This window comes from Fomitopsis serialis, assembly GCF_022376445.1.
Source record: "Fomitopsis serialis strain Sig1Antser10 chromosome Unknown B0H18scaffold_170, whole genome shotgun sequence".
Lineage (NCBI taxonomy): Eukaryota > Fungi > Basidiomycota > Agaricomycetes > Polyporales > Fomitopsidaceae > Fomitopsis > Fomitopsis serialis.
Genome location: NW_025955130.1, coordinates 26,103 through 44,056, shown reverse-complemented (window position 1 = coordinate 44,056; position 17,954 = coordinate 26,103). Strand labels below are relative to the sequence as shown.

The 17,954-nt window shown below is 55.5% G+C and overlaps 8 protein-coding genes across 8 annotated transcripts; 5 read left to right on the top strand and 3 right to left on the bottom strand.

Moving 5' to 3' along the window:
• Positions 1–91: 91 nt before the first annotated feature.
• On the top strand, positions 92–1,257 carry B0H18DRAFT_1046629 (uncharacterized protein). The gene is made up of 5 exons (XM_048030804.1): positions 92–352; positions 435–538; positions 620–847; positions 902–1,015; positions 1,094–1,257. Exons 1-4 carry the CDS (start codon positions 214–216, stop codon positions 1,013–1,015), a joined length of 585 nt encoding a protein of 194 aa, XP_047886352.1. The 5' UTR covers positions 92–213; the 3' UTR covers positions 1,094–1,257.
• A 10-nt stretch (positions 1,258–1,267) lies between these two features.
• Positions 1,268–2,748, bottom strand: B0H18DRAFT_1046625 (uncharacterized protein). The gene is made up of 5 exons (XM_048030803.1): positions 2,471–2,748; positions 2,362–2,416; positions 2,208–2,292; positions 2,009–2,136; positions 1,268–1,967 (listed from the first exon to the last, which is right to left on the bottom strand). The coding sequence occupies exons 1-5, from the start codon at positions 2,635–2,637 to the stop codon at positions 1,524–1,526; spliced, it is 879 nt and encodes a 292-aa protein (XP_047886351.1). The 5' UTR covers positions 2,638–2,748; the 3' UTR covers positions 1,268–1,523.
• A 71-nt stretch (positions 2,749–2,819) lies between these two features.
• Positions 2,820–4,948, top strand: B0H18DRAFT_1046620 (uncharacterized protein). The gene is made up of 10 exons (XM_048030802.1): positions 2,820–2,926; positions 2,957–2,960; positions 2,982–3,157; positions 3,227–3,376; positions 3,435–3,593; positions 3,689–3,732; positions 3,791–3,900; positions 3,956–4,243; positions 4,301–4,360; positions 4,384–4,948. Exons 3-10 carry the CDS (start codon positions 2,988–2,990, stop codon positions 4,756–4,758), a joined length of 1,356 nt encoding a protein of 451 aa, XP_047886350.1. The 5' UTR covers positions 2,820–2,926; positions 2,957–2,960; positions 2,982–2,987; the 3' UTR covers positions 4,759–4,948.
• Positions 4,949–5,142: 194 nt separating this feature from the next.
• B0H18DRAFT_1097235 (aspartic peptidase A1) lies at positions 5,143–7,053 on the top strand (the record flags this gene model as incomplete). Its single annotated transcript, XM_048032476.1, has 12 exons — positions 5,143–5,256; positions 5,323–5,518; positions 5,577–5,604; positions 5,663–5,766; positions 5,819–5,849; positions 5,912–6,023; positions 6,079–6,104; positions 6,177–6,339; positions 6,394–6,527; positions 6,582–6,700; positions 6,751–6,795; positions 6,850–7,053. Exons 1-12 carry the CDS (start codon positions 5,237–5,239, stop codon positions 7,051–7,053), a joined length of 1,182 nt encoding a protein of 393 aa, XP_047886349.1. The 5' UTR covers positions 5,143–5,236.
• Positions 7,054–7,544: 491 nt separating this feature from the next.
• On the top strand, positions 7,545–9,435 carry B0H18DRAFT_1046613 (thaumatin family-domain-containing protein). Its single transcript, XM_048030801.1, has 11 exons — positions 7,545–7,883; positions 7,944–7,950; positions 8,065–8,108; positions 8,161–8,230; positions 8,293–8,382; positions 8,433–8,496; positions 8,551–8,643; positions 8,695–8,784; positions 8,835–8,918; positions 8,979–9,087; positions 9,137–9,435. The coding sequence occupies exons 1-11, from the start codon at positions 7,789–7,791 to the stop codon at positions 9,354–9,356; spliced, it is 966 nt and encodes a 321-aa protein (XP_047886348.1). The 5' UTR covers positions 7,545–7,788; the 3' UTR covers positions 9,357–9,435.
• A 44-nt stretch (positions 9,436–9,479) lies between these two features.
• Positions 9,480–10,192, bottom strand: B0H18DRAFT_149811 (uncharacterized protein). Its single transcript, XM_048036870.1, has 4 exons — positions 10,122–10,192; positions 9,867–10,067; positions 9,637–9,775; positions 9,480–9,566 (listed from the first exon to the last, which is right to left on the bottom strand). Exons 2-3 carry the CDS (start codon positions 10,053–10,055, stop codon positions 9,647–9,649), a joined length of 318 nt encoding a protein of 105 aa, XP_047886347.1. The 5' UTR covers positions 10,056–10,067; positions 10,122–10,192; the 3' UTR covers positions 9,480–9,566; positions 9,637–9,646.
• A 324-nt stretch (positions 10,193–10,516) lies between these two features.
• On the top strand, positions 10,517–12,808 carry B0H18DRAFT_1108484 (uncharacterized protein; the record flags this gene model as incomplete). The annotated part of the gene is made up of 7 exons (XM_048032744.1): positions 10,517–10,572; positions 10,619–11,609; positions 11,699–11,802; positions 11,853–11,885; positions 12,087–12,129; positions 12,181–12,548; positions 12,608–12,808. Exons 2-7 carry the CDS (start codon positions 10,628–10,630, stop codon positions 12,806–12,808), a joined length of 1,731 nt encoding a protein of 576 aa, XP_047886346.1. The 5' UTR covers positions 10,517–10,572; positions 10,619–10,627.
• A 1,709-nt stretch (positions 12,809–14,517) lies between these two features.
• Positions 14,518–16,233, bottom strand: B0H18DRAFT_960025 (velvet factor-domain-containing protein; the record flags this gene model as incomplete). The annotated part of the gene is made up of 7 exons (XM_048042898.1): positions 14,518–14,586; positions 14,715–14,894; positions 14,943–15,116; positions 15,168–15,762; positions 15,827–15,943; positions 16,003–16,124; positions 16,174–16,233. 7 exons carry the CDS (start codon positions 16,231–16,233, stop codon positions 14,518–14,520), a joined length of 1,317 nt encoding a protein of 438 aa, XP_047886345.1.
• Positions 16,234–17,954: the final 1,721 nt, after the last annotated feature.

Sequence of the window (17,954 nt, the reverse complement as noted above, 5' to 3'; positions counted from 1 at the left end):
AATCACTGGGCGATGGAGCAGCCTGAGCAGGATCACGTGTGGGACGAAACGGACTGCAGTGCAGCTTCAAGCGGACGTTGTCCTCCTCCTCCTCACATGTGCTTGTCCGCGACCCGTATACTTCGCGGTGATTAGAACTACGCACAATCTCAGCCGTTTCTATCTCGCTCTCCTACTAGCTTGAAAATCTGGGAAGATCACGAGAACAATCATATGAACAAGTTGAAGAAGCCTGATCATGCCAGTGGACGAGGCATCGCTGTGGCAGGAGGACAGGACAGTCTACCGTCTTCTTCACCCACCTCTCAGAGCCGAACTATGATGTACGCGCGAGCCGTGGTACCCACCACAGGTTCCTCTATACAACTACGGCTGCAGGGAGGGCAAGCGTGAGTTACCCGCCCAGTGTCAAGCCTACCACCACCGCGGAACAGTACTGGGCTGCCCGCGCTTGACCGCGGAGGCCCTGCTCTCCGCGCGCGTCGCGCACCAAGGCGAATTGTTGGCGTTGAGCACCACGGAGGAGGAGAAACGCGCGGTGAGCACGTCGTCTCGTGGAGCGTGCTTAGAGTCCTTGACGAACTACACTTCGCCGGTAGCGCGACTCGCTCTGTTGCAGCGGCAATACGAGGCGCGCCATGTGAAGTTGGAGACACTTGTGGTGAGCTCTCTTTCAGTGTCGCTAATGTACGGCTTGACCTCGTGCGTAGATATTCCTCTATGTTGCCTCGTCGCAACTGTGGCCGCAATCATACATTCGTATTCTCTCGTGCGCCACTCGGCGTCCACAGGGTGGTCTGTACCCACGCACTTCACGATACCCATCCTTTCCCCCTTTGCGTCCGTGGTGAGTCTCCAGACTTGACGCTCTCTAACCAGGTATAAATGCGGCTGCGCCCAGGTTGAACACGAGACATCCGCATTCGGCACCAGACTGCTCATAGCCTGCACCGCGATCTGTGCCATGCTAGCATACGCGTGCTTTCGTTACTGGATGTCGCATGCATCTAAATGATAAGGCAGTGTGCTCGAAAACCAGAAGTCTTTACGGAACAACGTACCATCTATCTTGTATTGTACAAGGAGTTGGTGACCAGACTCGTCGCGCCCGGCGCACTTATCTCTGGTCGTACGTGAGTTTCGACGGGAGGTTCGCATATGCATATGCGACCATAGACGAGTTCCATATGTATGCAGTAGCAATCAGTAGGTGCGTACAGTATGCGACGATATGCAATGACATGACGTGGATATACACAGTATATATAAGAGGTGTATGAGATACGTTGGCCCAGATAAATGAGTAGTAGACGGGGAAAGGTGAGTACAGCAACGCACGGCCATTGTGTATGTACAATGTGGTTGCACTAGTCTGTTCTATCCGAGTAGAGGCACTGGTCATTGAATTCCTGAAGCAGACACCAACCAGGCGAAGAGCAATCCGGAAGACACGGGCGGCGGAGAGTGACGATGTCCTTCAGGCGTCATATCCACAACGGATGCAGGACAGGACGCCGATACGCCTACGCGAGCCCGAAAAGTGTAGGAAGCTTGTCCCAAAGTGCGTTTCGCTCTCGCTCGATATGCGCAGCTATCAATCCGGCGCACGGCGCACAAACACCGAACTTCGCCAGGTGGCCCGGACTCCTAACCAAAGTCAACACGTCCTTCAATGCCTCGATAGGGCGCCGCGCCGTGATGGCATTTTGCGAGGACATGAGCACCGCGAGCGTAGACTGCCAGAAGGCCACCACGCCAGCTTCGCAGTTCGTTGCAGCGTGCGCACCCAAAACATCCCTGATGGGACGCGTTGTCGCTATGGTGGAGAACACCGTGCGCACCTGCTCGAGGCCGACAATGAACCGCTCGATGTCCGCATGCGAGAGCGGCGCGATGTGGTGCCCGACCGCGGGGCCGCCGAACTGCCAGGTGCTGCAGCTGAGCGCGTAGAAGAGTGGCGCGAGCAGCTCTTTGTCGGTGGACCCCCATCGCGAAGCAGAGCGATGACGGTGGCGGGTGGCACGGTGAGCTCTTCTTGCTCAAGGAACGCGGCGTTGACGTTGGGATCGGCCGCGGCATTGGGTGCTTGTTGACGTTGCTGCTGAACCCGGAGAACCGCCTGCGTCGGGCGTCGCGCTTCGCGTCGTGCTTTTTCAGATCAAAGGGCCACTCCTCCTTCAATCGGTTCAATATGTCTGACCGCGCACGGTCGATGCGATACTTGGTAGCCATGCGAAAGATGTTCGCGAGCGTAGGGAAGGTGACCACCGTCAACTCCGGGAATCGATGCGGCTGTGGCGTTGTTTCTGCCCGTGAACACAACAGTAAACGCGAAAGAGCTCACAAGCCATCGTATATGACGTTCAGCAGCGCCTCTATTTCCTCCTTCGTGTCCTCCAAAGCAACATGCAGACACCTCGCAGCGTCTCGGTTTTTGTGTCCTCACCACGCTCGAACAGTTGCGGAACACGGGGGAGTGCTTGAGAGGATAGAGCGATGCACGCGGAACAATGTGCTTCCACAGCTGAGGATCAGATTGCCGTCGTCGTAATAGAGCGCGGGGTGGTTCTGCAGTGCCTTCCTCTCCGCGTCGCCATCCAGTGCGACACGAGGTCTTTTTCGCGCCGACTCCGACATCACCAAGTAGGATGGACAACTGCTAAGGAAGAGCAATCTGAGCGTAGTCAGAGATCCACAACTTAAGGTAGAGGATAAACCCTAGGGCAGTGTACAGATCTGAGAGCAAGTCGGGACTTGGCGCGCGCGAGGCTTTAAAGAGCCTCAGAGGTCCGCGCCGCGCGGAGATCGACCAGTCACCTGATCGACGCGTTCCCTTCCCGCGCGCGACGCGCTCGCCACTGGCACTGGCACTCACTTCGACTTGAACCACACTCGGAGCTGTCCTGGGCGATTCCCTAGCTGGAAGGTAAAGACTCTCGAAGCTTCAGATTGTCATACACTTATCAGAAGTCACTCAGACACCAGCAATGCCCAGGAAGTCCGAGACAAAGCGTCGTCGGAACAAATCAACTGTGACCGTGGAGCCAAGGAACAGGTGCAATGTACAGGTCTTTGACGGTTCGCCAACGGAGAAGAGTTCTTACGCATGTATAGGATTGGGAGATGCCACGGTGAGCTGTTGTGCTAGTTTGTTCATGTTAGCGGGGCGATCAAGCTGTGGCTGAACGTTGAACTCTCGTTATAGTGGAGAACTTCGTAACTGTAGAAGTGCCGTAGTAGAGACCGGTTCAGAAACGGGTTCGGATACCGAGTCCGAGTCCGGGTCGGTATCAGACGTAGACTCCGACTTGCTCGAGAATGAAGATGATGGTACCATTGTACGGGCCAAACATGTGGCCTTCAAGCCGGGGGATAGGTGCGGAAAACATCCCTGAATCTACGTTGTGTTTGACTGAGATGTCCGGTTTGAGCAGTGCTATACTTGCGTCGAAACATGACGGTACTACTAACGTCTGGGTCGGTATCATCACAGATTTACGTGCAACCTCGTTGGACGATGATGACTATGAGGTATGGGCCAAGATTCACTGGTGCTGGTCTGGCTCGGATCTCATGGAACTCATCAAATCCTTGTGAGTCACTCACCTCACTGCCTATCCACTCATCACCGCCTTGTTCTCACTAATATATACAAGTGATGGATCCGGGTTTGCCCCATACGAGAGAGCACATCCGATTGGTGTACGTATGAGAAAGCCGCATCCCTACTTGGTATGTTCTAGATTCATCGAGGGCTCCTCATAACTGAATAGCTATGACCTCTGAGCAGCAGTGAAGTACTTGTATGAATGGGATGAGGCATGCTTGGACCCGCCCGAACTGCAGGCCGACACCTTGTATGTAAGATCAATTTTGTCACACGCACGGAAGTTGGTGGACGTGAGTCTGCAACGCTTTCAATTCTCGTGATTCAAGCCTAACGGGTTGCATGTAGCCCAAACCTGGCTACAAAATGTGCATGCAAAGCCGGTGCAATCAGAATGGGTACAACCCGTTCCCGTCTCATCTGGATGAAGACCAGCTGGACGCCATGGTAATGCACTTCTGCCCTCGCTTGACCTGTCGGCAGTGGTATCATCAGAAGTGTCTCGTCCGCTGGAGCAATGTCGAGCATCCAGCAAAACGTTATCTTGGTGACCGTGGTGTCCGACTGCTCGCAGTTGACCCGGATGACGCCCAAGACTGTCCGCTCCTTGCATACTATACGGATGGAGTCAAGATGGTACGTATCCTGCGTGAAATCTCGTGTCAGGCCGGGTCTGAGCATATGCATACCCAGGACCCAGACGACGACGACGAGATACGAGACGATGGCAACTCTGATTCTGGCACAACTCTTGTGCTTCGGAAGTGCCATCTAAGCCACTCCCGCTCGACGCTGTGCTCACGGAGATGCTGCGGTCGGACAGCATTGCGAAACTCCCTCCTGCACTGGTCCGTATCGCCCAATGCCCCATCGTCCGCGGCCGGGTCCGGCGAGGATGGCTGGACTCCTGCTGGGAATGTGAAGAAGTCGCCCTTGCACGTCGACTGGTCTATGCCGCTTTCGAACAAGACTATATTGATGACACTTGGTCGACGCTGGACCCGCAGCAACTCTGCGACAAGATCGGCACGAGCTTCCGTTATGCGACACCATACTTGCCATACTGGCAGCGTCGCGAGGAAGAGCTAGAAGATGAAGATTGGATGGACCAACCACCTGTGGTTTGTCCCAGTTGCAACGGTGCGATCTGACAGTGTTATATATGATACGAACTTCGTTTCCGTCTTTCAATGTTTTCTGGTGCTGTCTTGCTCTCCATGCTATTTGTTACCAAAGTCAAGCTATCCATACGTTCTGCACTGCTTTGTTACTCGTTTTGCACTGCTTTGTTTGCTCGTTTTACATTGCTATACTGGAGCTTTCTTCGTAGCTGAACCCTCCATACCTACATGAATGGATCATCGTATTTCAGATTTCTGCAACAGAAGTGGCTGACAGCGACCGCGAAGAGAGGAACGCGGCTAACATCCAACTCACCCTCATCGGTTGGTTCTCAAATCGATACCAGAGAGTAGGCATGCTAGCCTCCATAGACGACGTCAGCCTCAGGTAACATAAAAACGAACGAAATATGACAGCGACATTCCCCGTCCTCTACTGAGACAACAGTCGATCACTACGCGAAGTCGCCATGAAGTCGAAGGTCGCCCAAATCCTTCTCGCCCTCACATGGCTTCGACCGTCGCAGGGTGCGCCCTTTGACATGCCTCTCGGCCTTGACCTGCTAGCGGATCCTCCGTCGGCGCCGGCCCAAGGTCCAAAGTCGCCCTGCCCTTCGCGCGACGCGTGTCACAGGCGGGGAGCACGAATCTCGTTGATTTCGACCAAGCGCGAGCGCAGTTCATGCGCGACAACGCACAGGGAAAGTACGCCGGCGTCAGCTCAGCCACGGAAGCTGCATCCATGGTCAACGCGCCTGCGACGGCGAGAGTTGTTAGCTATACTACTGAAGTATGCAGTCTCATGCATGCTAGCATAAACGTCAAGCTCAACTTTTGATTGTGTCCAGGTTCAGATCGGGAACCCGCCGTCGAATTGTGAGCCTTCGTCGTGCTTTGATGGGATTCTGAACTCACGTGTGTTTTCGTTTGATAGACAGTCTGCTCATTGACACCGGTAGCTCCAATACATGGGCCGGTGCCAATCTCACGAACCCCTTCGTATTCTCAGGGACGACTGAGCTCACGTCGAACGCAGTCGTAAGAATCGTTCAGTCGCTTCATAACGGATATCCGGCTCACAACATGTTAGTGCGTCTCGTATGGCTCTGGTTTCTTCGGAGGTAGGAAGACTCCAGCATAGCCGTCATATGAGGTGTCTTAGCAAAGATTATCCGCATTCTAGGAGACGAAGTCATGGACCAGATCACGCTGGCGCCTGGACTGACGATCGCCGAGCAAGGTATAGGTGCATCTATCTGGAGTGAAGGATTTGGCGGCGTCGATGGGATTCTTGGGTACGAGATTATTCAATCCTTCTCGTAAAAAGCACGCACTCACACGATGCGATAGCATCGGCCCTCAAGACCTCACTTGTAGTGAGTTTTGAAGCCGACCGTGCTAGACGACCTAGCTGAGAGATACGCTAGGCACCCTCCTTCCCGGACCAGGTTGCATTCCGACCGTGGTGGATAACGCATACAAGCAAGGTCTTCTAGAGGCCTACGAAATTGGCATCTCGTTCACACCGTCGACAACACCGTCAGAGATGAACGGGGAGCTCACCTTCGGTGGCGTGGACGAGCGCAAGTACAAAGGAACCTTAACCTACGTGTGAGTGTTGCGATCTTCGGAATTAGAGACCTTCCCAAACGGTGCTGGGTGCAGCGACATCACATCCACCAGTCCTGCTAGCCATTACGTCGGGATCGAGCAGAGCGTGATGTACGGCGACACGGAGATCCTGGGTCCCACATCTGGAATTGTGGATACTGGGACTACGCTTCTCCTCCTGGCCACCGGTGCGTGCCGTACCATCTCGCTGCCTGTGAACCAGGTAGTGATATTTTCCATAGACGCGTTCAACGCCTACCAAAACATGACGGGAGCCACCATGGATGACAGCAGCGGACTTCTACAGATTGACGAAGAACAGTACGGTGCGCTTCAGAGTCTGTACTTTAACATTGGCGGGGTAAGTACTGGCGGTAGAAAGATGAACGACGAAGCTTACCAGATCCCCAGACGGTCTATGAGCTCACTCGAGACGCTCAGCTATGGCCTCGCTCAGTAAGTTCCTTGCATTACATGCCCATACATGCTCGCCAACCACTTCTCCGGCAGTTGAACAAGTACATTGGCGGCACGGAGGACGGGTACTATCTAGTCGTGTCGGACAACGGGGCAGTATCCGGGAGCGGCCTCGATTTCATCAACGGAATGACCTGGCTCGAACGGTTCTACACCGTGTACGACGTTGGTAACAGCCGAGTAGGATTCGCAACAACGAACCACACGCATTCGGGGAATAATTCCCGCACGATTTGAAGTGGCAGACACGGAGGAGGCCTGAGGAGAAAGAGGGAGCTTGAGGAGAAGGATGACCGGCGCCGCGGCCGACTCGGAGAAGCTTCCTGAAACTTCATACGACTACCAGTGCATCATACTGCATAGTAAAACCGGTAGTAGAGGATCATATGAAGTCCGATTTGCACCTTGCAGTTTGGCTGTTGTGGCAGTGACTGACAATCGAAAGGCGGTTACTTTGTGTACTACTGTGTTCGGCCGTACTCGATCAGATGAGTGATGTCTCAGTTCTGGACCTTACCGCAAGGTTAGACGTGTCATCGAATAGAGAGAAGCTACAAAGATACAGCGGGTTGTACGTTTCCTGAGCCAAGCTGACAAGAAGTGGTTCAAGTTGTTGTGATCAGTGCTCCGTTTCAGAGGGTTCATACTAATAGACGCGGCGGCTACGATGGAACGAGTCACGTGCATTTATGTACACGCTGAACGCGTCCGAGTCGCGTCCGCCGAACGTGCAGGTTATGACATCCTATCTTTGTTCCTTACTTATTACTACCTCGAGGCAATCTCCGCCGGCACCGCAAGCGTGCATACGCAGCAAGAGATTCTCGTGACTGTCCGTAGGCTTCTAGCTGCCCGTGACAAAGACGGAGGGCCCTGGGCGGCGGTCAGCCACCTACCTGCTTGTATTAGAACACCTCTATCCACCCGCTGAACTCCAGAGCACACTACCACGACCAAGTAACGACGTCCTATATGACTAAAATCTTCTATATATTCGCTCTGGGGTCGATACCGGTGTCTCTGGCACGGACGTTCACGGTAGCAAACAATTGCTCGTACACCGTATGGTGCGTAGAGTCGAACTGTATCACATTGGAGTGATACTGAAGCCTTTTGTTGGTAATCAGGCCAGCTGTAAGTGCGACACATCGGCGCCCGTGTCTCTAGGGGCTATGCAAGCCCGCGGAGGCACGCGTAGCTCCTCCCACGAGCCAGAGGATGATGACTTACTGATGACAATCGGAGCAGATATTCACCGGCTCTTCCGGAGCTGCGCCAGACCAACCGACTGGGTAAGTCGTATAGACTTCAGCCAGATAACGCATAACCATTGGCTGGATCTAGGTGGGAGGCTCAACCTCATACTTCCGTGAGCTTTTCGGTGCCCAACGACTGGGATTCCGGACGTATCTGGGTATGTGCCGGCAAAACCGCTTGGGACCCAGTGTCATTGATTCGTCATGATGTCCGACACAGGGCAGGCTCGCGTGCGACTTCAGTAACAGCAGCACCGGCCAGACCTGCCTTTCCGGCTCATGCAGTGGAGGATTGAAATGTACTGCTCCGGTAGGCCGCATGCAGACATAACTAGTGGACCGGACTTACCGGGACTCTAGGGCAACACCCCCGCGAGTCTGGCTGAATGGACCTTGAGTGCAGGTAGCTCGGACTTTTATGACGGTATGTTCGATACGGTGCCCGCTCTCCGACGGCACGATGTCTCATGCGACACAGTCTCTCTCGTTGATGGGTTCAACGTGCCCCTCGCGATCACCAACAACGTCGGCTGTTCGGTGGCTAGCTGTCCAGTAGATCTCGACGCAATTTGTGCGTGCATTTCTCCGGCGACACACTCACCACGTCTCACGATGATATCAGGCCCCAACTCCCTAAAGGGACCAACGAATTCTTCGGGCACGGTCCTCGGCTGCATGAGTGCTTGCGACGCTAACCTCAGTGGGAACCCAAGTAAGTCCGTCTTCCCTAGCCAGAACGTTCGGGGCCCATATAGCTTGCAGGCGACTCGCCCAATTGCTGTTCTGGGAGCTATGGCACCGCCGCAACCTGTCCACCATCCGGGGTCGACTACTACAGTTTCTTCAGTGAGTGACATCGGCGCGCATCGCGGCCATACACTATCTAACGCTTGATGTGATCGTCAGAGAGTAACTGTCCCGATGCGTACGCGTATGCCTACGACGAGTCGAGCGGGTCCGCTTTGTGGACGTGCGATGCATCGAAGAACGCTGATTACACGCTGACGTTCTGCCCGTGAGTCTCTTCGATTGCCGACAGTACATTCCGAGCTAACCAGTGACAGAGCGAGCGACGTCTCGAACAGTACGACGTCCGGGTCCGGTTCTGCTGGCTCAGGTGCATCCGCGACGGGAACGTCGGGAGCCGCGGGCGCGACTGCGTCGCCCACCGCAGCCCAGTTGGCTCCAGCGAAGTGCAGCTTGAGGCCGACGGGAGCTGCCCAGCAGCCTATTTATATCAGCACGTTCCGTAGCGTCATGCGGAAGGTGCTGAGTGCGTTCTAGACCCGCGCATTCGATATATATTATCATATAGCTCGAGGAACGGATGTAATGATACGCAGATCTGTATGAACAGCTGTATCATCGGAATCGTCAAACTGATGTGCGACTGATGAAGGCTGCGACACTTAATACAGCGGAATGAAACTGCTCAAGACTGCATCAAGATCAAGTATACTACTTATCTTAAGCACACGACAGCGACCATGCCTTCTGCTGCCGGTTTCAATGTGGAAATAGTCAGACCTCCGGTACGCAACAGGCATGAGATTGGAGTACATACCCGTAGTTTCTCAATAATCCTTGTATGCCCCGCCACCGGGCACACAGCCAAACCCAGTGTCGATTTCGTGAAGGAGTTCCCACAGGCCCTCCTCCTCCGAATCCTCCGCATCCCTCGCACCCCCCCGCGTTCCTCGCACCTCCCGCGTTCCTCGCACCCCCCGCATTGGACCTTGCACCCCTCGCGTTCCTCGCACCCCCTGCGTTCCTCGTATCCCTCGCGTTTCCCGCCTCCCTTGCATTCCTCGCATCCCGTGCATCACTGGCCCTTTCGACGTCGCGCGGTGTGACGAGCGTGTTCCGTCCGCGCCGGACGTTCACGCCCGCGTTCCGATACATTCTCAGCGAGATCTCTTCGGGGTGGCCGTACACCGTATGCACGTCTTTGACAGGAATCCTGGCCTTGCCGTTGGGGTGCATTGCACCAGTATTCTTTTCTCATTCAGCCGCGTGCGGAATGAGAAAAGCATTCTGGGGTCAACTCACACCAGCCGCGTTATAGTACTGTGTTGGCGTTTGACATGATGGATGTCCGGATGGTGGACGGTGTGAAATCGCGAGCGATATCGCGCTTTATATACAGTCTTCTCAGGTGAGAAGATGGAGCGAAAGTTACGTCTTCGAAGCAAGTGTTACTTGTCAGGTGGTGAGTACTGAGCGCGAGCAACCACTGCAGGCAGTCAGGTCGGCCAAATTGTAGCAGTTGATACGCAGTCAATACTAATAGAAAAGGAATAGTTTGCGTGGTACATTTCCTTGGTGAGAATCCCCAGAGTATAGGTGGGTGTAGAAAGAGGTACTGGTACGGAATGGAGGCGCTCGTCGAGGCGTATAAGCGCACATGACCGTAGTGTTCACAAAACAGCGCCACTCGCTGCCGCCCTTGCTGTAGCAGCCACAACCGCAGAGTACGTTCATTTGACGCGTCTTGCTGGAGGTAAGGCATTAATCTTGACCGTCGTATCACTGATTCGATTGGTCAGTCACCCAGGATGTTCGCTTCCTTCGGAAACCCGCAGAACGCGGGTCAACAACCTCAACAACAGAGCGGGGCACCAGCCCCATCTGGAGGACTCTTTGGTTCGACGAACAACGCGTCACAGCCAGCAACTGGTGGTACGTCTTTGTTTGGAAACCCTCAGCAGCAGGCACCGGGCGCTGGAGGGGGTCTCTTCGGGAACAACGCAGCCAACACGCAGACAACGGGCACTACGGGTGGCGGGCTGTTTGGGAGCACGAACACGAACACGCAGTCTGGAGGTGGAGGGGGGTTGTTCGGAAACACAAACCCGGCGAATACACAGCCGGGAGGGGGAGGGCTGTTTGGAAACACGAACACGACGAACACACAACCTGGAGGCGGCTTGTTTGGAAGTACCAACACGACGAATACACAGACGTCAGGCGGAGGTTTGTTTGGCAACGCGTCTGCACAACCAGCTGCTGGAGGGCTCTTCGGTAACCAACCTACTGCAGGAACATCGACTGGCAACACAGGTAACCCGTTGTTCGGCAACGCAGGCTCAACGAACACTACAGGGAGTGGCCTCTTTGGGAACGCAGGAGGAGGAACGAACACTACGCAGCCTTCGGGTGGTTTGTTCGGAAACGCGAACGCGCCGAACAACACCGGTGCAACTGGTGGCCTGTTTGGAAACACAGGAGGGACGAACACCAACACGAGCGGCGGCTTGTTCAGCAACAACTCGACGAACGCGGCGCCCGCCCCGAGTGGCGGTCTTTTTGGCTCGTCGAACACGAACACGACCAACACCGGTGGTCTATTTGGAAATAATACAAACCCCGCGCCAGCACCGTCAGGCGGTCTGTTTGGAAGCACAAACAATGCGCAGAATCAAGCCCCCGGTCTGTTCGGGAACCAGCCACAAGCAGGCCCGAGCACCAACCCGCTCTTCGGCGGCTCGACTCTCGGGCAGGCCCCTCAACAGCAGGCTCCTCAACAACAGCGGACGGGTCTCTCTTTGGCGGCAGCACGCTAGGCGGTTCGCTCCTCGGTGCCCCTCAAGGCAATCTCTACTCATCGCGAGCTGTGGTCCCCGCAGGGCAGACGCAGGCAGACGCCCAATCGCAGTTCGTCTCACTGCAGCAGCGGATGGAGAGCATCTACCACGCGTGGAACCCAGCGTCGCCGCAGTGTCGTTTCCAAGTATGTTAGCCTGTGACACTGCACGCATTTGTTCTGATGTCGTGGCGCAGCACTACTTCTACAACCTGGTGGACCCGTCGCAGGTACACTTGTATGGGCGACCGGGGAACGCGACGAACGATGCGTTGTGGCAGAAGGCTACACGGGAGAACCCAGACCCGAGCTGGTGCGTCGCAAATTGCTTTCTCAGGCCATGCGATCAGTCTCTTTCGGCTGGCTCATCCCTTGTCTCCAGTCTCGTTCCTGTGATTGCGAACGGCTTGATGATCTGCAAAAACGGGTAGACGCCCAGACGCAACAAGCAGCGATGCACCAAGAAAACTGAAGGTCCGTCACAACCCCATCTCACGTCCGCACCGCACTCCAACAGCAGCATAGGAACTCCGTACACGGATCCAAGCCCTAACTCAGCGCACGAGCTGTCAAACGCGTCGAGGCTGCATCGCGCCGCGACGCTACAGACGCAGCTTACGCACCGCGTGCTGAAGATTGTGCAACACCTGCACCTGCTGATACCCGCCGTGCGCTCGTCCGCGATCCGGCCAGAAGAGGAGGCTCTCCGCGCGGCCCTGGAAGATATCGATCAGGAGATCCGCCGACCTGGCGGGACAGGCAGGATACGCGGCAAGCTGAACGAGCTCTGGGCGCTTGTTGGCGCCGTCACGGCGGCGCGGGAACGCGATCGCAGGGCGGGCGGCGTCGAGTGGGCCGTCGTCGACGAGGAAGGGCTCCAGCAGCTTGCACAGGTTCGTGTTTTTTGCTGGTTGGGTGTGTGTGGCGCTCGCATTGGCTGACGACGTTGCAGATTTTGGCGGAGGAGCAGGCGGGGCTGGCGCATTTGACGAAGATATTGCAGAAAGATCTGAAGGATCTTGCCGTGATCCAGGGACTGCGTAAAGGAGCAGGAACCGGACCTTTTAATGAATTCGACGTCGACGCTGCGAGGGAGCACTATATACTAGTTACTACCTGTTGTGCGTTTCTAACTTATTGGAAGGGATGCTGAATGCAAGCCGACGATATGGTCCACACTCTTGTGCCGAGGTTCTGTGAGTCCGTGCAGTCGTTGATTAAAGTCTGATGAACCTGTGTTTGCAGTTTCGTTCCTCGTTCTTCGAGGTGCTATGGACGACTTGCGTCGCCGCTGTCACTGTGGGCCTGGCTCGGACGTGCTGCTCATTCTGTGTATCTGCTGGCTGGTATCTCTCGAACGATCGTCAGCTACAGGTATGTCAATGAGAATATCTCCGCTCATCCTGCCTTTGCGCTAGCCGAAGAATGGCTTCGCAGAACGCATTCGCGGGCCAGCAGGAACGCGAATTGTGTATAGACCACCCTGTCGAATTCACCTTGATATTGGTCTTCCATGGGACTGTTTCTGAAGGAGTGTCACTGAGGTTGCTCGATGCTATCGATATTCCTCGCACGGCGAACGTTCACTCAGCAGGTGCCAGGTACTCAGTACTGGCGCATTTATTGTACTGCATTCGAGTGCATGGTCCCGAAACCTTCCTACTTAGCCAATGACTGCTGACCGTCACAGATTGACGATATGAATTATTTGGACGAACTCAACCTGTCGTACTGCAAGTTGGTGCACCGCTTTCAACGGCAGATGCCCAACTTCTCGATGCTCGCGCTGCTGTCGCAGCGTCCGCAGTGCACCTCCTGCGACCTCAAACAACTTACTCGCCGCATTTTCTGCTACAGACTAGACAATGCGGCCTTTCTTGTTTTGTTGGACTGCATAAATCATGGATGCGGTCGGCCACTGTGGTGCATTGCATTCGAAACCGCACAGATTCCATCTCGTAAGCTCCGCCATGCACCTCCGCCACCCGCCCAGCTCTGGTACCCGCCTCTTACCTCCGACCCACCACCAGCCCCATATCTTTTCCTGCTGTGATGGCATCAGAAGTAGCGAGGCCGCGAGCTGCGGGTCTCTTCAACGAGTCCTTAGACTTAATCGCACAGATGATCAGGGCGCAACGCATTCCATGCGAGGGACGATCGCGACCCGAAGGGCCGCTTTCCAGGCTTTTCGGATCCCCGACGGCCCTCGCTACTCGTCCAAACGTTTAAGACGTTTGATGCCCGGATTGAGGATCCCTGCGCATATACGCAGCCAGGACGACAGTGCAGAAGCTTCACGAGTCTGTCCCTTTTTTCTGCTCAAAGTAACCGCGTCCCTTGTTCATTCTGCAGGAATACCTATCCGCAATTGATGCTGCTCTACTTGTCAGGTGGCTCACCAACATGAGCGAAGTGTACGATGACATAGTACCTCGCGTGCCAGATGAGCGCTGCCGGCATGAACACCGAATAGGCACTCGTCATTGTGAGTTGCTCGTTAGCGATTTGTTCCGTTCGCCTTATTTCCACCGCAATGCGGGACATCATCAGCTTTGACAGCTGCGCATGAAGACGGAAGCATATGGATACACAATATAACGTGATACAGTTAGCGAGCAAGCCACCAAACAGAACTTCGCCTCGTCCATCGCGTGTAGTCCGTCTCTCCACCCGAACGTCCGTATATGCTGCATAGATGGAGAGCGATTACGCGATGTCCACTTCTAACGTCCCAACGAGCCTTCCAAGAACCTGCCTGGACTCGACTCCTTCAACCACACTACACGTCCATGATCGTCGACCGGATTGATTTGCCGGACGAGGAGAATTACCCGCTGTAAGATATGTTGCTCTAATGTGACCCTAGGTCACCAGTGCCCCATGGGTGTCCGCGGAGATGCCGCAAGGCTGTTGCAAGCGTGCGCAGAACACCTGAGCACAAACCAGGTAGAAGACGGGTGGGTGCCGACGAAGCGGCAGTCGCTGCAGTTGTACAAGTATCTGGTGCGTCCGTCACTCGTCCACGTTGTGTTCGCTGAAGCCGTCCATGTCACGCGCACGCTCCCTGCCCTTGCGCGGGACTCGCTGCGATCAGAAGAGCTTGTGGTGGCAGACGACGAAGACGCCCCCGACGAAGGCGTCGCGCTGTCCTGTGACCTATCCACCGGGCTCTTGCTGCGCCGCCGTCGCTTGCGCTCCGTCTCCCGCAGGTTCAGCCGTACGCCGAAATGGGATATGTGCTAGCCTGCCGTCAGCAGCTCAGAGGTGCGATCAGCATGTGCACTTACCTTCGTGAGGTCCGTCGAGGCGCGCAGGCCCGGGAACTCTTTGCTCGGGTAGATCTTGAACGGCCCGCCAAAGCATTGGGCGAGAATAGGTATGTCTACCGCAGATGCTCGCGAGAATATGTTGAAAACACGATAGCGCAGTATAAACGTCCCTTCCGTCTTCACTGCAAGGTCCTGGCATGCGTCAGCGCTGGCGCTCCGTGTCCAGCCAAACACGCGACTCACCGAGAACACGAACATAAGCGCCTTCCTACCCTTGTATTCCAGGCCGGAGGACTGCACGAAGGTCGCGCCTACGAGGTCTGTGGTACATTTGGAGCTCTCTCGTATGGCGAAGTCGCCCATGTACGCGATGATGTCGGGATCGAACGGCCCCGGGGGTGATTGACCGCGCACGGGCGACGCGGTGCTCATGGGCTCAGGGATCGCTCCTGGTATAGAAAGATCAGGTAAAGGAGCTGCCACGACCATGGAGAACGGCTGCAACAGCGGTGCGGTGCCTGTCGGAAGCGGGTAGGGGAGGACGTCTGGCGCAGAGGCCGGGATTGAATGCATGTGATGGGCCAGTGACGAGGGCATTAGCTGGGGCATGACATAGGTCCCGGGCGAGGGTGGAGGCGAGAAGCCTGAATGGTACGGATTTGCGCAGGTTCTCGACGGCCCCAGCGCAGGCGACGGGGCAGAGAAAGCCGCGGCGTGGAAAGTGCTTGCGCTCGCCTGTGAGGCTGTCGACTCTGCGCTGCCATCAGACTGGTCTCCATCCTGGTCCGGGACCGGGAAGAGGTCGACGTGACAGAGGACGCCAAAACTCTTGATCGCACTGCAGGAGAAAGGGATGTGAACCACGAACCTAGCCTGGACAGAAGATATGGAAGCTCGCGCACTCGTAGTCTTCGAATTCCTGCTCAGTCTGCGAGGGCGTACCGGCGTTGGACACTTCGAACAATTGGAACTGGACGACTGGCGGTGGGTCCAGCGGCCTGCGGTCTTTCCGCGCGTACCTAGGGTGCGGGAGCATTCGTCAGTACTTGGCACTTCGGGAGGAAGAGGACGGGCACACTTTCGGCCTAGATCTGCCTTCTGCAATTCGTTTAGCACGGCTCGAAGCGTACGCCCTGCGAACTGACCGCCTACAAAGCGGACTGGGCTGCCGGCCAACGACGGTCCTGCTGGCCGGACCTCCTAGGCCATGTTCAGTTCGTGGAATGGACAGAAGGTTGGTGCCACTCACTCGGTCCTGGCCTGGCATCGAGTGCCAGCGGGGGTCGGAAACGCTGCTATGGTGAGCCATAGGGGGAGGGTCAGCATCGACGCTAACGAGCGGTCTTATATTGCAGCGGAGAGCGTTCATACCTGCTTTCGCGATGGCCACTGTGGGGTCCAGCCTGAGGCCAGAGGTCAACGCCGCTGCGGCTCAACGCTGGCGCACGTCGTCGGAGATTCGCGTCTCTTCTCCAACTTTCTCGGATCGCTGGCGCCTGCCATTCCGGGACTCATCGGAGTTGACCTGGTGGCGGATTGTGCTCCTATTCGCTGGCGATGTATTCACGTGGACGGCGCTCCTGATGATTCTAGGCCATTCGCGCTCTCCCACCGAAGTCGCAGCACAGGCCTCCAGGAGCCTCTGGAGCCGCTATGACCATCTGGATAATTCACGTCGCCTCCAGGGTGTCTGTTCTGGATCCACGTGGGCTCACAGAAGGCGACGTTGCGGCACTACGTTCTTCGGAACACTCGAACCTCATTTGTCGCGGACGTACGAGTGATCGGGGCCGATGTTTGCAACGACGAAGACAGAACATTTACCCCGGAATCGGACTTCGATCATCGTCGATTAATCATCAAAGTCAAAAGTTCAATGTCCGGAGGACCGGGTGGCGTGCTCTAATCACTGGACTTGTCCGGAAAGCCTGAGCAATCGACCACTCGTAAGCGGAGGCATCATCTACGCCTAGTTCCGACGGGCCTACACGGCTCGTCTCGGGCGACGAGCCCATTCCGACCGTCCTCATCTGGACAGTGTCCACGTACTAACCGCTGACGTGGACTCTGCCACCAGCTAGTGACCAAGTGCCACGAATACTATCCGTTCCTTCCAAGCCAATGCACCTGCAGCACAGCCTCTTTGATCACAAGAAGTGGAGTACGGCCAGGACATGACTCACGAATCACTGGTCCGATATCATGGTGCCAGAAGGTATCAATTTTTCGTCTGGGGTCAGGCGGTAGCAAGGTAGGTTGTCACCCTCGCCAGACGTTTGTCCAAGTAGCTGGACCACTGAATTGTGATTGCATTCTAGGTGGACATACTTTGAGACGACGTTGACACTGCTTATTGCGGATCAACGTGTTGTAAAAATCAAATGTTCGCATTTCATGAGGCGATGGTCACCGCATTCTATGACTTGAGTATTATCGCCCCCTACAAACTGACTCAGCCTTGCGTATATGTGGACAACAGTTGCCATATACCACCTTCAGTGCGTGTACACCCTTCGGTGGAGTCATGAGTCGCTGTCGAACCTTCTGAAGCGCCGCAATATTGATGTTCTTCACGTAGAATTAGGTCGCTTGTACAGTCTCGATTTCCCAATCCCCGATCACCTTGAACATTCGCGTATTGAACACAGGTATGCTTCATGCTTCCGATGGTGTTCAAAGATTGACGGCAGGTATCAGATCGCGCAGAGCTGAACTGACCTCTTCTCCGCTTCTACGAGGAGTCCTCGCATATTGATATCTTCGGACAGCCCGGCCGTCCTGGACGCCAGCACACAACTGGCGCTCTCTGTATACCATATTAGAGCGTGGCAAGGGTCGCAGGTATGTAGCTGCTTACAGGTACCGCACCGAATCTAACGACGATCGATAGACCATGGAACAGTGCTTCCCCAAAACAGACTGTGAGGCCAGCGAGTCCATTAATCCCTTCCGCGAACCCGTGACACTTCGCCAACCACAACTGAAGTGATACGGGCCTACACTTGCATTTCTGTTATAGATGGTGTTCTT